General features: G+C 40.2%; 1 protein-coding gene across 6 annotated transcripts in view; it reads right to left on the bottom strand.

The window, feature by feature from the left end:
• Nucleotides 1-17,105, bottom strand: part of cfap57 (cilia and flagella associated protein 57) — a 328,197-nt gene that overhangs the window by 241,428 nt on the left and 69,664 nt on the right. For all 6 annotated transcript variants that reach the window (XM_073923815.1, XM_073923822.1, XM_073923828.1 and 3 more), the window contains exon 9: nt 8,542-8,754. In XM_073923815.1, the coding sequence (XP_073779916.1) occupies nt 8,542-8,754 (213 nt within the window). The remainder of the gene's footprint in view (nt 1-8,541; nt 8,755-17,105) is intronic.

Here is a 17,105-nt window from a genome sequence, read left to right as displayed (position 1 = left end):
TTTTTGTTGGATTTTGCCAAAGTAGAGTCATTTGCATATTCATACGGGGGAGGAGGCAGGAAGGGTTTTGTGCACGTGCATGTTGCGCTCAGTTTCACGTTCATTCAGATGTACAAAAGAATATGCGTGAGATTCAGCGTATGCAGTGTTTCATACATCTGAATTTTTTTCTGCGTACGCACATTCACAGCTTTGTGCGTATGCAATGTTTTAGTATGATTTCCACGCAAGTCTTCGTACATGAGGCCCCAGATGACCAATCACTCTGAAGAGTAAGAAAATGGGCCAATGGTTCCATTTCAGGTTCCATTTTGGAAACTTCAACATGTGTCTAAGACACAAAATGCCACAGCAGCTGGGTCCATCACACATTTAGTGAAAAGTTTGTAAAGCACAGTGTGAGTACACATCACCAAAAGTTCAACCTTCCAACGTCCCTAGAAGCTCTCTGTCTAGAAACCCCCATGGAGGTTCCAGAAACTAGTGTGGGTGCCAGATGGTGCCCTTTTTCTCAGAAAGGAAGTGTTTCCTAAGGGAAATTTGTCAAGGAGGTGCCGTCACTAGAAGTCCGAGTTGCGACACTTAGGTCCAGTTGGGCCAAAGAGGCACAACAAGCAAGACTTGCTCCTCTTCCTCCCTGACCTTAAACTAGGGTCTGTGCTAGCAGGCTCAATGGGGAAAAATGCATAATGCGTAAGCCCTGGAGCTAGCTGAGAGCAAGCACATCTGTGCAGAGCAGGGAAAAAAGAAACTGGTGATAAGTTGACTCATGAGGAGCAACAGGATGACCTGGGATTCTCAGAAGCATGCCCATATCAGCTGGACCATGCTGAAGTGAAGTCTTCATTCTCCCAGGAGATTGAGCTGTTTTGAAAGTGCATTGCCTGGCACCGTTGAGCAAGATGGCAAGCAAGCTGAAAGATGCAGCAGGACATCATACTGCCCGTAAAGCTACCCCATCCATGCTGTCCAACCTAACCATGAGGTTGATTTACAAACCTGCAGCGGCATGCTTAAATACTCAGCCCCCAGCCCATACTGGAAGCATCTGTTGAGTGACAGCATGACTGGACAGTTGTTCTAAGGGCACCATAAGCTCATAGAAGCAAAGTCCATCCATGTACAGAAGGTACTGAAGGCAGCCCATCTGGGGACCCACTTGTGAAGCCAGCTGAAGTGGTCTCATTTGAACAATCAAAGTGATTTAATAGCTGCTGCAAATGTCATATAGCCCAAGAGACTATGAAAAAACTTCAGTGAGGAACTGAATCAGACAGGATAGCACCAGCATGGTGCGCTCTTTAAAGTGCACTGTAATGAAGACAGAGTTCAGCTCTATCCCAATAAGAGAAGCTCTCCCCACGGGAGTGTCATCTTTCTGCAAGGGAGCTCGGCACAGTCAAAGAGAGCTTTGTCGACGTGGCGCATATCTACTAGGGTAAGTCAAAGGTGGTGTTCCGGGACCCCTTTGTGGTCATCGTCTTCTCAGAGGGCCAACTTGGTTCTTATGAGAGCATAGTCAGCCACGGTGCAGAGCTTACTAACCACGGCACCCACTATATGGAAAATAAGCCCCGTACCTGTTGTGCAGAGGGATTAGCAGGAGAGCACAAGGTAAGTGTTTTTATCTGTCATGTGCTTGTGTCTTGTATTCTGTTTGTGTTGGTTTTGTGTTTAGCATGTTGTTCATGTCTACATACGCCACAGGCTTTAGTGTTGTGTTACATGTTAACATGCAATTAAAGAGTCCTCTCATTAATCCCACCCTCATTGTTAACCCATTATTAAAGGGGAAATTAAGCATTTAGTCAAGTTTACATTATTTTGTAAATTGATTTCCACTTAAAGGGAAATTTATATGGCTATGGATATGAATATGGTTCCATTTTCTTAGCAGAACAGATACAGTGGAAGTAATGGACCGAACACAGAGATTGGAAAGTCTAATTTAACCCAATGCGTGAAGTTGTGGACATGGAGCTGCTGCAAATACAAGCATCATATGTGTGTCTAATTTAAATTATATATTTATTATATTTCTCTTTTTTCCCTTTTAACTGTCATTTGATGTGCTTTGGTGTACTCTCTGTATTATGCTGCCTAACTGCCTGTGGGGGTGGGTACTTTCACTTTTCACTACTACAGCCCTCACCTCTTTTTGTGTTCAAACTAAATTAAGATCGGCACGGTTTTTCACATGGCAGGTTTTTACATACTATATACATGTTGAAAGATAGAATTGATCGACTTGAAAAAGAAACATGTCTTGGCAATCCACAAAGACCTGACTAGTAAAGTGTGAAGTCATGTACCTTAATTGTTGCATTAGTCTGAATGTAAATCCTTCCTAAGGCAGTGCTGGAGCAGTGTGAGAGAGTAGACCAAAGCGAATCAAAGGATAGGTATTAACAAAAGAAAAATAGACAACTTAAGACACAACTTAAATGCTTGTATTTGTTGTACTTGCGGCAGCTCTGCAATGCTTGTCCACAATTTCCTGCAATATGTTAAATTAGACTGTCCAGTCTGTGCTCAGTCTGTTACTACTACTGTTGAAACCCACACAGGCAGTCAGGTTGGTTTACAGAGAGTAGACCAAAGTGCGGTAATTAAAAGGGAAAAAAAGAAAATAGAATATATATATATATATATTAAGGGTGGAGCCGAACCCAGATACGGTATTCGGAAAGGCACGAATAGCGTGTTTTTACGAATACTTATTTCGAACAAATACTTGAAAAATTATTTGTATTCGGGAGCAAGAAAAACATTATATCAAAAAGCAGCGTTTCCTCATGAGACCACAGTGCATGCCCGAGTGAGTGAGTGAGTGAGTGAGTGAGAGAGAGAGAGAGAGAGAGAGAGAGACGCTCAGTCAGAAGTCGGAGGGCGGGGCGGAGGTTAAAAGGTGTCAGGCACAAGCTTCTCCACAGCAACAAACAAAGAAGGCTCCGCTGAGCGAAAAAAATACTTCACTGCATCACTATTTTTGTTAAATAGATTTTTGTACCTTAATTGGGTTCCAGATGCAGTTTATGAACTTGTAGCGGAGTTGAAGCGGAGTTTGATCTGGATATTCCATTACGCTGCATTTTTGAAGTTTGCAATCGGATGCTCTCCGTTTACGCAACGTTAGCTCTGTTAGCACGTTAATTTAGACAATAGACTGTTGACAGAGTAACGTTAACGTTCGTTTATAAAGGTTAAAACGATGCTTGTGCAGTTGTGTCGAATAGTATGCACTTATGGGAGTTATATGGTTCGTCTACATTACTGTCTTTTGCAGACAGCAAGATATATGCTATAGGCTAGTTAACCTTAGCATAGCTTCCCGTCACTTTTTTATTAACTTGAAACTCCTCAAATACATTTGGGCACCCTGAAAAAGAGTGAGACTGCTGCTGAGCCATTTCTTGGTCCTCCACCAGTCAAAAAAACCCCAAAAAAACTTAATGTTCTTTGTGGAAGAATTTTACAGTCAGTGGAGCTGCAGATAAAACAAACTGATACTGTATAATGTGTGCAAAAGTGAAATCAGCAGAGGCAGAGATATTAAACATCTGTCAACATCTTCTATGCATAATCGTTCATTCATTTCTTTTCGGCTAAGTCCCTTTATCAATCTGAGGTTGCAACAGTGGAATGAACCACCAATTTATCCAGCATATGTTTTACGCAGTGGCTGCCCTTCCAGCTGCTACCCGGCACTGGGAAACATCCATACACTCTCTTTCACACACATACAATAGGGACAATTTAGCTTACCCAATTCACCTGTATTGCATGTGTTTGGACTGTGGGGGAAACTGGAGCACCCGGAGGAAACCCACGCCAACATGGGGAGAACCCAGTCGAGGCTCGAACCAGCAACCTTCTTGCTGTGAGGCGACAGTGCTACTCACTGTGCCACCACACAACCCTCTATGTAATGTATTATCACATGCACTAAAAGCATCCTCTCCTGATACTGTCTGTGAACCCCCACAAGCATCCATCCCCTCAATCAGCACAGCTATGTTCTGCTAAATCATCCACAAGCACCAAACCATCAACACAGCCACATTCTGCCCCAGCAAGTCAGTTTCAAACATAAAAAAACAAACAAACAAACAAACTTTGTGTCTGTTTTGTGGCAGGCAGATGACAATAGCAGGGCTGTATCTTTTAGTATTATACAGAATACTTTTGTTCTGCCAGATCTCCCAGTCAGGGTTTTATTTAGATTTATTTAGTTAATATTAGTTTTTGGAATTCTGTCCAATGGAAAGAAGTTCTTTCTGAAGAAGAACAGTTTTTTAAAGTATTATTAGTTTTTATTCTGTCTATTCAGTGTCCTTCAACAAGAATGGTTGTGGTGGGGTTCATAATATTCACAATGGTATTTTATTAGTTGTTGGTTTAACCATGGATGAGATAATGGCTTCTATGTTATTTTCTTTTCAATGACATTTCTTGTCACATGTTAAAAAACAACAACCAATATTGCATGTCTATAATTTATATAATGGTTATAATTAAACAATACTTTCACTATAACGTAAATTAGAAGTGTAATAGAAAAAATATATATTTTTGAGCCATTTTGAATTTTACTCGAATACAAATACAAATACTTTTCCCCCCTCAACAAATACAAATACAGATACAAATACCGGCTGCTCCGCACATCCCTAATATATATGTACATATATATATATATATATATATATATATATATATATATATATATATATATATATATATATATATATATATATATATATATATATATATATGAGTTTACTTAATATATTTTCATTAAAGTGAAATCTATGCTCCATTTCCCCTTTAGGTTTATTATGTTCACTTAATTGTTTGCCAATTACTTCTCCTTATGCTTTGCTTATGTCTGCTGTCCTGTACCATTTGTAGTCTTTCCAGTATCTTTTTTTTTTTTTTTTTGTCATTTCCAGTGCTGTCCAGCCCTACTCTTTCCTGCCAACCCAGTTTGTTTAGTTGCTTTTGGTAATGTGTTTCCCCTTTGGGATGTTTTTGTTCCCCCTTTGTTTTATTATATAATTATTAAATACCAGCATCTCCTTAACCTCAACCGTGACACACTGTTTGTTTTAACTCCACCTTTCATTTTATATCCTATCTTTCTTTAATTAGAAAAAGACTGATTAACTATTACAATATCACGATTGGCACAACAAAAATAATTTGTTTTTATTTAAAGATTGTTAAGAACCAGTAATGAATAACTGAAAACTAAACTGAACTAAATTTTACTCAACAGAGGAATGGAATGTCAAATGTCATATTTAGTGATCAGTACACAAATATTTTGATGCTCTGTATACCGTCCTCGGTAACACTTTATAATAACTACACACTATGAATCATTTACTAAGAATTAGCATCTAGTGAATTCATTATTTGTTAAGCATTAACTCTACATTAATAAACGTTAGTAAGCAGTTTATAACTGCAGCTACAAATGCTGTATTCTTGGCTTATAAACACCTATATAATGTGCTTAATAATTGTATTTTCATACTTAGTTAATGATTTATTTTTCATTTCTAAATTAACTATCGCATTACTTACAAACTAGTTGTATTTAAGAGTAGTTGAGGGTTTTTAGGATAATTCAAAATGAGTTAGTAAATGGTTAATAAACAACTGAAATCAACATTTATATATCTTATTATTCAGGCATATACTAATAGTTAACTAATATGTTAATAAATGCTTTATTAACTCAACTTCACACAGTTTTGTGACCCCAGAAACTTTAAACATTTCTTCATCAGCAATTATCCAGATGTATATGCAAATCATTAAGCTTCCCAACAAAAGACCATAAAACTTCCCTTGGGAAGGTAACTTTCTCATTGGTCAACTCAGCTCTTAGGGGGGTTACCACACATCCTTATAAAAACTGGCAATCAAGATGGCCCCCCAAGGAGAGACATGGGGTGAGACCCCAAGGAAGAGCCCAGAGATAGTTCCTTCTACTACAGACTACACTCCCCCTCCCCATCTCCAAGTCTCACAGGAAAAGGATCGAGCCCCAGCGAACCGACATGGGAAACCAGTTTAACAGAGGGAGTTCTTCAGATCACAAAAGGAATGCAAGTAGCACTGCCAGACTTTACTGAACTGGTGTAACTAATATATAACCCTAAGGAAAACATAGAAGGGTTAAATTGATTATTTTTGATACGCGTGGTTTGGTCTTACAACATCTTTGGTTTTTACATCATTACACTCTCTCGAACTCCTATTTTTTCTTCCTTTACTCTGCTCTACAACCTGTATTTGTGTGTGTTTGTGTAAGGTAATAGTTTGTTAATAAAATCAATAAAGTTTCATTTTGTATAAAGAAAAGTGCCTGTGCATACTTGTGAATCTAATGCCTTGAAGATAGATTTGATCGCTGGATGATTCATTTGTTCAGATTTAAAGAGTCAATTTTTTTGAAGTCCTCTTTAAACTAATCTTCAATTCACTTTGAGCTACTCGCTACAAAAGTGAGTTATGCTATTTTATGCTATTTTCTCTCATAAAGTGCAAGTAACTGCACTGATGATGCCCCCACTTTTGGTAGTTCTTTAATAAAAAGCCATACATATATACATCAAATTAAACAAGTATACAGTGAAACTGTAACCTAACCATCAGAACACAGCATAAATATAAAAATATCACATGTTTCTCAATGTTTCTTTGGCTCTTTTGGCGAAGGCAGTCACACTTTTTACTTTTCTATCCCATATCTCTCCTGGCTAGCTCCTCTTGTCTTTGTCTTATTCTATCTCTGAGGCTCTCTGTGCCCTGTTATCCAAATGAATAAGGAATTATGGATTTGGTCAACTGTTCTCTAAATGCGATTGACACCATCTTCTCGACAAGAAGTTTGGGCTCGGGAGAGCCCACTTGTCCTGCGGGGACATTTGCAGCTGGATATGTGATGGACGGGTGGGAGAAGTGGCGCGTCGTGTGCCTGACTGCTCTGTTTCTGAAGTATACTGAGGATATCTACCTATTTGGAACTTTAATAAAAGGGTTTCTGCTGATGGGCTTATGCGGGGCCCTGGGGTATCGACGATTGATGAAAACGGTCAGTGCTGCTCAAAACCCCACCAAGCCGGCCGGCTTGATTGAAATGTTGATAGGCAGGCTCACTAATAACCAGAATGCAATATTTGATCACAAATTGGAAAACATAAAACTAGCATAACTAACATGAAACTAGCAGCTTTGCAGCAAGATTTGGCCAGATCTGGCGACCGGTGACGGGCATTAAATATCTGTGAAATTGGCAGCTATTGACCTAAAGTTGAAATACTTTTCTTCTCTTTCAGCTTCCCTGTTTTTTTCCTGCCAGATGACCTCGGCTGGATAAAAACAGCTTCTCACAGATAGCAAGATAAGGAGACACTCTGAAACTCCTGCTCCCTATTAAGGACACCTGTTGGACTCTACAGGCTTACACACACACACACACACACACACACAGCTACAGATAGACAATCACCACGTAGCCCCACACATGCCTCTGTGTGCTTTCACCCACTGGAGGGGGTAGGTGGGTCTGTGACCAGCGCTCATTAGCTGCAAGACCAGATGGCTGCCTACCCTCATCGGACTATATCCACATCCCGTTCCCATCCCCTGTTGCGATGTTAAGTCTATGTCTGTATGTCTGTGTGTGTGTATGTGCTTGACTGCTGGGGCTTTTTTTTTCTGTGATACCACACTGCACTAATTCAAGACCAAGGTGAGAGGCAGTTTTTTTTTTCGCCTTCCTCTCCTAAAATGTATCTTACTTCCTTTTTTTAAATGCTACCTCTTGTGACCTATCTCCCCCTGAAAATTGTGATGTTTGTGTATGATCGGGGGTGTCCAATTTCACTATATGGAAGTGTATGTGACAAATAAAGGCCTGATTGAATATAACCATGAATTAAAGCACACAGTCTCTCATCAACAGCCAGCAGTCATGAACACACTGATAGAGATTTTGTAACCAAACAAACAAAAAAATAATAATAATTTGTCCTTCCCTACCTTATTCCAGATAGTTAAATTTGTCCAGGTACTAAAACTGCTGACAAAATACGCTTAACTTTGCTATGAGTAAAGCAGCTTTACCACAGTTCACATCATATGAAGCTCTATTAAAATAAAGTGTGAAGTAATGTATTGTGTATGTATTAAGATCTGTGCACACTGCACAGTATTTAGAATGGTGTTTAAACTTATGTTCAGGTTCACACAGCCCTAACAACTGTCTTGCATAATAATTTAAAAAATATTTAAATTATTATTTTTAGGAATGAAAGGCATTTAATTAAAGCCTATTGGGTTCTTGGTCAAATTAAATTAAAGTGTTTGACGTTTGTTGCAAAATCATATCACAACAATCATATCCATAAAAGGGGTAAAACATTGATCCAACAAACAGACTTTGATGGCTTTATCTGTGTAGCATGAATTGGTCATTTGGAAATTATGTAGCAGAATAAACTTTTAAAACCACATTCATACACTTACCTGAGAGTTGTGGATTTCTTTCAGAGAGCAGTCTGTCCCAACAGCGAAGAATGTCTTTGCATCAGGGGAAATGGCCACCCCTGTGTAGCTGCAGGTTTTCAAGATGCTTTCTGACTCTCGTGTACCACTGAGAGTATTCCACTCATACACTGCCCCGTCCATGCCACACGATACAAGACAACTGTCATTCAAACTGAAAGCTACGGCCTGCACCTAAGACAAAACAACATTGTTTAAATAGGCAAGTTTTAAGAAGACACATTTTCTCCCTTTATTGATCCACAAAGAAGTACACTCACTCAACATTTTACTAGTATACCCGTTTCAAAACTTGTTAGGGCAAATATCTAATGAGCCAATCACATTTCAACTTTTCCATTATTAGGCAGAATGGTTCTGTTTGCTTAAACATTACACTTTTGGTCAATCTGGTCTAGTCAGCAAGGAAACAATTTCAGTTCTCACTGTTGTGTTGCTAATGAAACTTTTTGATATGTAATACAGATGTGTCAGTCATATCATGCCAGTGATGAGAATACATTTATTCATTTTCTTGTCAGCTTAGTCCCTTTATTAATCCGGGGTTGCCACAGCCAAATGAACCACCAACTTATCCAGCATGTCTTTTACACAGCGGATGCCCTTCCAGCCGCAACCCATCTCTGGGAAACATCCACACACACACATTCACACACACACACTACGGACAATTTAGCCTAAACAATTCACCTGTACCGCATGTCTTTGGACTGTGGGGGAAACCGGAGCACCCGGAGGAAACCCACGCGAAAGCAGGGAGAACATGCAAACTCCACACAGAAACGCCAACTGAGCCGAGGTTCGAACCAGCGACCCAGCAACCTTCTTGCTGTTAGGCGACAGCACTACCTACACTACCCACTGCCTCGCCCATGTGATGAGAATAATGACATTATAAAAAAACTGCATTATGAACAGAATCACTTTTTTCAGTAAAAAATAATTGGAAAAAATACTGTTTCCAGTGTTACAACGCCAATAATGTTACTTACAATAAAATGTGGTATCATATAATATTTCCAGTCGAGCTCACTGAAGTGCTTTTTATCTGAATTAGTCTCTGTTAAACTGCTCTGGTGTGTATGAGTTGGCAGATAACTAATGATGATTTGTGGGTGTCTGTGTGTGTGTGTGTGTGTGTGTGTTTGTGTGTGTATGCTTGTGTGTCTGTGGGCAGGACAACCACATAACTTAGGATAGGCCAAAAATGCAGGTGACACTTTCAAAGAGGTAATGCAGTGAGCCACTATATATGGTGGCTTAGTTTATATCCTACTTGAACGTTTTTAAGACATCCATTAGCCTACATAATTACATAATTCATTTAGTTTGTTAAGTGCAAAGATTTGTTTCAAAACTATTTCTATATTCAGTTGTAATTTCCATCAAACGAATAAATGAACAACAATATTAAAGTGTGCTCAAATTTTCCAAATATATTTCCAAACACACATGCTATGCCCCATATGGCCTCGATCCAAGATGGCGCGCGTGTACAACGCGAGGCTCAGGGTCTCTCCAGTTTCTGCATTTTTGCAGTACTATTCCTGCTCATTTCGGGTCTGTTCGTGCAGAACAGTGGTGCCTTTACATCGTACACCCGACAGAAGCTTTTGGATATTGGTTTGTGCATTCCGGACAGTTATATTAGCATTCTTCGCCTCATCCATGAGATCGCCAGAACACCCCGGAATGGGCGCCCTGCCCGGCTGGGCGGAAGTGCTCGCAGACCGCGCAGAGAACGTAAACAAAGACGGGAGAAGCGCGGCGGGCTAAGAGCTAAGCTAAAGCTAACACCACACCGGCTCTCTTTACCCAGCATCTTTATCGCCAATGTACGGTCACTGGTGAACAAAATGGATGAGATTCGACTGCGCATCAACCACAGCAAAAGATTATGAAACTGTAACGTCATGATTTTCACAGAAACATGGCTAAACAACGGGATACCGGACAACGCTGTATCGCTAACGGAGCACCACACATTCCGAGCGGACAGAACGGCGGATGACTCCGGTAAGACCAGAGGCGGAGGATTATGAATTCATATTAACAAAGCTTGGTGCACAAACTCTGTTGTCGTTGGGAGACATTGCTTTGCTAACCTGGAATTCCTAATGGTTAAATGTAGACCTTTTTATCTACCATGGGAGTTCCCATCCACCATAATATCTGCTGCTTATATTCCTCCCGACGCTGATGCAAAGCTGGCTATGAACGAACTTCATGCAGCCATCAGCAAACAACAGACTGCTCACCTGGAGGCTGCTTTTATTGTTGCAGGGGATTTTAATCACTCAAACTTAAAGACAGTGCTCCCTAAATTCCATCAAAACATTCTCTGCCACACAAGGGGAAACAAAACATTGGACCATGTTTACACAAACATAGCTGAAGCCTATGCTGTGACCCCCCTCCCCCACCTGGGTCAGTCAGATCACCTTTCTTTGTTCCTTACCCCCAAATACTCACCCCTCATCGACCATGTGAAGCCATCAGTGAGGACCATCAAAGTGTGGCCAGCGGGGGCAGACTCCACACTCCAGGACAGGTTTCAACACACAGACTGGGGTATGTTTGCTTCCCAGGCCACACATGGCTCTCACACAGACATTGACAGTTACACTTCCTCTGTTCTGGAATATATCAACACCAACATAGACAGTGTTACAACCCAGAAACAAATCACCACATACCCGAATCAGAAGCCATGGATGAACAAGGAGGTGCGCCTCCTGCTGAAGGCACGCAACACTGCCTTCAGATCAGGGGATGCACAGGCCTACAGCACTTCCAGGGCTAATCTGAAGAGGGGCATCAAAAAGGCCAAGCACTGCTACAAGCTTAAGCTAGAGGAGCACTTTTCCAACTCTGATCCTCGGCGCATGTGGCAGGGCATCCAGGCCATCACCAACTACAAACCCAGCCAGTCCACACCCACTGACGTCTCCTTCCTGAACGAGCTAAATGACTTTTATGCCCGCTTTGATAGAGACAATACAGAACCCTACACCAGGATCACTTCCTCCACCGACCACTCACCTATCACACTCACCTGCTCAGAAGTACACACGGCACTCGTATCAATGTGCGTAAAGCTGCTGGACCAGATGGTATTCCTGGGCATTTCCTCAAAGCATGTGCAGAACAGCTCGCTGGGGTATTCACAGACATTTTCAACCTGTCGCTCAACCTAGCAGCTGTGCCAACATGCTTTAAAACCACCTCTATTGTGCCAATGCCCAAACACTCCAGCCCAACATGCCTGAATGACTACCACCCTGTAGCACTCACACCCATCATCATGAAGTGTTTCGAGCGATTGGTCCTGGCACATTCAAAAGACTCTCTGCCATCCACACTGGACCCACATCAGTTTGCCTACCGTGGCAACAGGAGCACAGATGATGCAGTCTCTATAGCACTGCACTCTGTACTTACACACCTGGACAATAAAAACACTTATGCATGAATGCTGTTTGTAGACTTCAGCTCAGCATTCAACACTGTCATACCCTCCAAGTTACTGATCAAACTCAGAGACCTGGATATCGACACATCACTCTGCAACTGGATTATGGACTTTATGACTAACAGACCTCAGAATGTTAGATCAGGTCACATCTGCTCCACCACCGTCACACTCAACACTGGTGTACCACAGGGCTGTGTGCTGAGCCCCTTCCTCTACTCCCTTTTTACCGTTGACTGTAGGCCTGTTAACAGATCTAACACCATCATCAAATTTGCAGATGACACCACAGTGATTGGTCTAATCAGCAACAATGATGAGACGGCCTACAGGGAGGAGATACAGCAAATGGCCACTTTTGTGTGGTGCACGGACAATTATCTGCTCCTTAACACCAACAAGACCAAGGAGCTCATTGTGGACTTCAGAAAGGGACGAACAGGCTCACATGATCCCATCCACATCAATGGGATGGCCGTTGAGCCTGTCTCATCCTTTAAGTTCCTGGGGACCCACATCTCAAAGAACCTTTCCTGGACCACCAACACCTCCAGCCTGATCAGGAAGGCTCACCAGCGCCTATTCTTCTTAAGGCAACTGAAGAACCAGCTTTCATCAGCCGTCTTGGTAAACTTCTAAGGCTGCACAATAGAGAGCATCCTGACAAACTGTGTCACAGTCTGGTATGGAAGCTGCTCTGTTGCTGAGCGTAAGGCCCTGCAGCGGGTGGTGAAAACTGCCCAACGCATCACAGGGATCACACTGCCAGCCATAGAGGACATCCAGAAGAAACACTGTTTGCGCCGAGCACGCAGTATTCTGAAGGACACCTTTCACCCCGCTCACAGACTGTTTTCTGTCCTGCCCTCCGGCAGGCGCTTCAGGCTCCCCCGGATAAAAACCAGCAGACTGAGGAACAGCTATTTCCCCAGAGCTGTCTCCCTCCTGAACTCTGCCCCCCACTGACTCTTTTGCCCCCCAATACACCCCCCACTCTCCTCTAACTTAAACTCCTCACAATAACTGCACTGTTTAACATTTGCACATTTAAAAATTTGCACATTCACTGCACCACATTGAACTGTTTACTTATTGAACTGTACATAACCACTGCATATGGACATTTGTAATTATGTACACATCCACTATAAACATACACTTGTAATCATGCTTATTTATCTGCATACTACTGATTATTAATAGCAACCTGTACATATATTCATATATTGTTACATATACACTTGTAATCATGTTTATCTATCTCTGTACATATATTCATATATTGTAACATATACACTTGTAATAATGTTTATTTATCTGCACACTGATTATTAATAGCAACCTGCACATATATTCATTTCGTTGCATTGTACTTGTACATGTGTAATGACAATAAAGTTGAATCTAATCTAATCTAAAAATATGGTCTAAAACCTGACAGGTGGCCAAATTTGAGCTTGTTTTTAATAAAAAAAATATATATATATAAATATGCATATAATAAATAATACAGCTAATAATAATAACATTATACGAAAGCAATTTGTCATGAATAAACTGAAACGGTCCCTGAGATGAAGAAGGCATGGAGGCAGTGGCTTTTATATTTATGTAGGCTAGAAAATATAACTTTTTAAATATTTTAATCCTTTAATTCTTTATCATTTGTAAATATATTTTCGTATTGCACATCCTGTACATCCTGTGTGTATAAAGCAATGTTTAAGCGAGGCACACAACTAACGCGCTTTGCACTGGACTTTAGACCTCCTCTAAGCTAGTCTATTAAACAGTCTATTGTAGTTTCTCAAAATAGCAATGAGCCTTGACACGCCTCCTTTTTTAGAACAGCATGCTGCTAAACTTCAAAATGACTCTTGCGCCAAACTGAAACTAGCAAATAACAATTGCGTCAAGTCTTGCGCTGGGTGTTTGAAAGGGCCCCAAGTGTTCTTTATTGAGCAGTATATATAGCGGCACGGTGGCTTAGTGATTAGCACTGTCGCCTCACAGTAAGAGGGTCACTGGTTCAAGTCCTAACTAGATACAGGATACAACAAAAATCAAAAAACAAACGGAAGAATTATTTACACTTTTCCAAGTTTTAATATAAATATGTTTTAAAAGAATGGTAAGAAGGTGAAGCGGTGGCGCAGTAGGTAGTGCTGTTGCCTCACAGCAAGAAGGTCGCTGGTTCGATTCTAGGCTCAGTTGGCCTTTCTGTGTGGAGTTTGCATGTTTTCCTTGCGTTCATGTGGGTTTCCCTACGGGTGCTCTGGTTTAAGCCGACAAGAAAATGAATGAATGAGAATGGTAAAAAGGCTATCTACCATCAAGCCCTTTCTTTCCTTTCTTTCTAATCTTTTTTCCTCATTGCTTATGCAAACATATGACATAAGGCATTATTAAACATATTAAACGTCATGTACATAATGTAATATCACAAAATATACAAATCAAATGCTGTATCAACTAGCAATAACTATATATCTCAATACAAATAATAGAATATAATAGAAAAATATTACAAATCTCTTAGTGCTCTTTATGGCTCTAACATTCATTCATTCATTTTTTTTTTGGCTTAGTACCTTTATTAATCTGGGGTCACCACAGTGGAATGAACCGCCAACTTATTCAGCATGTTTTTATGCAGCGGATGGCCTTCCAGCCGCAACACATTACTGGGAAACATCCATTCTCATTCATTCAAACTCATACACTACGGACAATTTTTAGCCTACCCATTTCACCTCTAAACATAGGTTTCCATAAAAGGTACACACACCGGTGCTGCAACGGCGCATGCAGTGAGCAACTCTCTTCATCAACACACATAATTGCATTCATCTAATTTGCTCAAACTAAGCATTCTAAAGTATGGCTATATTTTAAAAGCAATGTTTCTGACACATTCCTACATGCAGCAGATGCTTTATAAAAGTTGTGCGTAAGGGGGAAAACAAACTTATGAAATTTGAGGGCTCATGGAATCAACATAAAGGTGAGGAATGGCCTGTCTTTGACAGCTTGTGGCACTTTCAGTAAGTACGCTTACATGGACACATATACTCTGATTTTAATATGATTATAGTCTACCACGTAAACAGTGATTTTTATTGATCTTAAATTACCACAAACACAAACTGCGGAGGAAACATTCATAGGCTGGTGACGCAATGACTTTAATGGATCTATGTGCTATAACATGTAACTAGGAATCATGAATGTAACATTCAAAAAGCAGCTCATAAACACCTAAATCATATTACATTAAAAGAAATATATCAATGCAATTCAAATGTATAAAATATAAATTGATGTTTACTTTAAACTTATTATAAATATATATTTATATTGTTCATGATTAAAATGTATATATATATATATATATATATATTTTTTTTTTTTTTTTGTCAAATAATTTTGTGGCTAAAAAATACCAGTTCAGGCACTGTTTTGGAACTGGTACCATTTTAAAAGTATCAATTTAGCACCGGTCTCAAAATAACCCCAAACAATACCATAACTAATTCATTGGATGACCCAAGCGACTTGGAGCCTTTGACTCCAAATCATGTTTTGATTATGAGAAGACAGCCATTCATGCATCCAGGAGTGTTTGTAAAAGAGGACTGTTATTCATGTAGAAGATGGAGACAGGTTCAATATATGGCAGACCTCTTCTGGTCTAGATGGACTAAGGAATACCTGTCACTACTGCATGAACAACAAAAGTGGCAGAACTGAAGCAAAATTTGGTACCTGGAGACATTGTTCTCATTGTTGATCATTCTCCCCCAGAAATTCTTGGATTGTGGGTCGAATTCTAAAGACCATACCTGATGCTTCTGGTATTGTTTATCGTGCTTGTGTTCATACACAACTTGACTTGTCAATTGGATAGACCAGTAATGAAACTTTGCTTATTGCAAGAAGCAAAAAAGGAGTAAGAGTTTGCTTAAAGAATGTAAATATAAACTGTGGACTTCCCAAAAGGACTGTTTTAAGGAATGAGAACTATTTATGGCTCCATTTAAGCATTTGAAAAATATAATTGTTTTGCATCAGGCATAGACAAGAAGCAAGGTCTCACAGCAAGAAGGTCGCTGGTTCGAGCCTCGGCTGGGTCAGTTGGCATTTCTGTGTGGAATTTGCATGTTGCGGTACAGGTGAATTATCTAAATAAATCATAGATACCTGTCCTCTTCTGCAGATGAAACGTTATATGACATTGATGCACAATGAAGTATCAAAGCTGTTGCCATCTTCAATATGGACTGCTCTTGCATGTAACCTTCTACATCTACATACTGTGCATTTAGACATCAGCTCTCTTATGGCAAAATTTACTTCGGAGGTTTGAAAGAATCTGATTTCTGCCACTATGGCATGTGTTGTGATGTATATCCTTTAGAATCAACCAAGTCATGTGATGCCAGAGATCATATCAAGGATTGCTGGATGTTTGGCAGTTTCTGGCATTGCAGATCGATTTAAACGACCGCCTACTCATAGTAAACCATCTTGGACTACTGGGTCCAGTTTATGCAGAACAATACCTTTGTTAACGTGGTGACTTCTTTGCAGTGACTTGAACTTATCAGAAAATGTCTGTCTCTGGCTGTAGCGGATTAGACTTAATTCTGCATTTTCAATGTCTTTGACCTAAAAATTTATTTATTTATTTTTTTTGGCAGTGTCTGTATCAATTTGAACTGTATCAATTTGAGTTTACCACAGCTGATTTTTTCAATTCAACTTTAACTTCACCTGCCTGATTTGGTCGCACAGGCCATTCACTCTTGCGTTTGCAAGAAAAAGCTCAGAAGCTCCTCTAATAAAGGAAACCTTATTGGCAACAAATGTTTTAAAGTGTGATGCTTTATTCTCAATGCACTGCAGTACTGTGAGGCTATCAGTCCAAAACAATGAGTCTTCAAGCTGCAGCTGAAGCTCTTGTTTTAACATTGTGTCCATTTTTACTGCAACAACTGCTGCAGTCAACTCCATTATAGGGATTGTTATCTGCTTCAGTGACGCAACTCTGGAT

Source organism: Danio rerio, chromosome 2 (genome assembly GCF_049306965.1).
Source record: "Danio rerio strain Tuebingen ecotype United States chromosome 2, GRCz12tu, whole genome shotgun sequence".
Lineage (NCBI taxonomy): Eukaryota > Metazoa > Chordata > Actinopteri > Cypriniformes > Danionidae > Danio > Danio rerio.
This window is presented reverse-complemented; position numbering and strand designations above follow the sequence as displayed.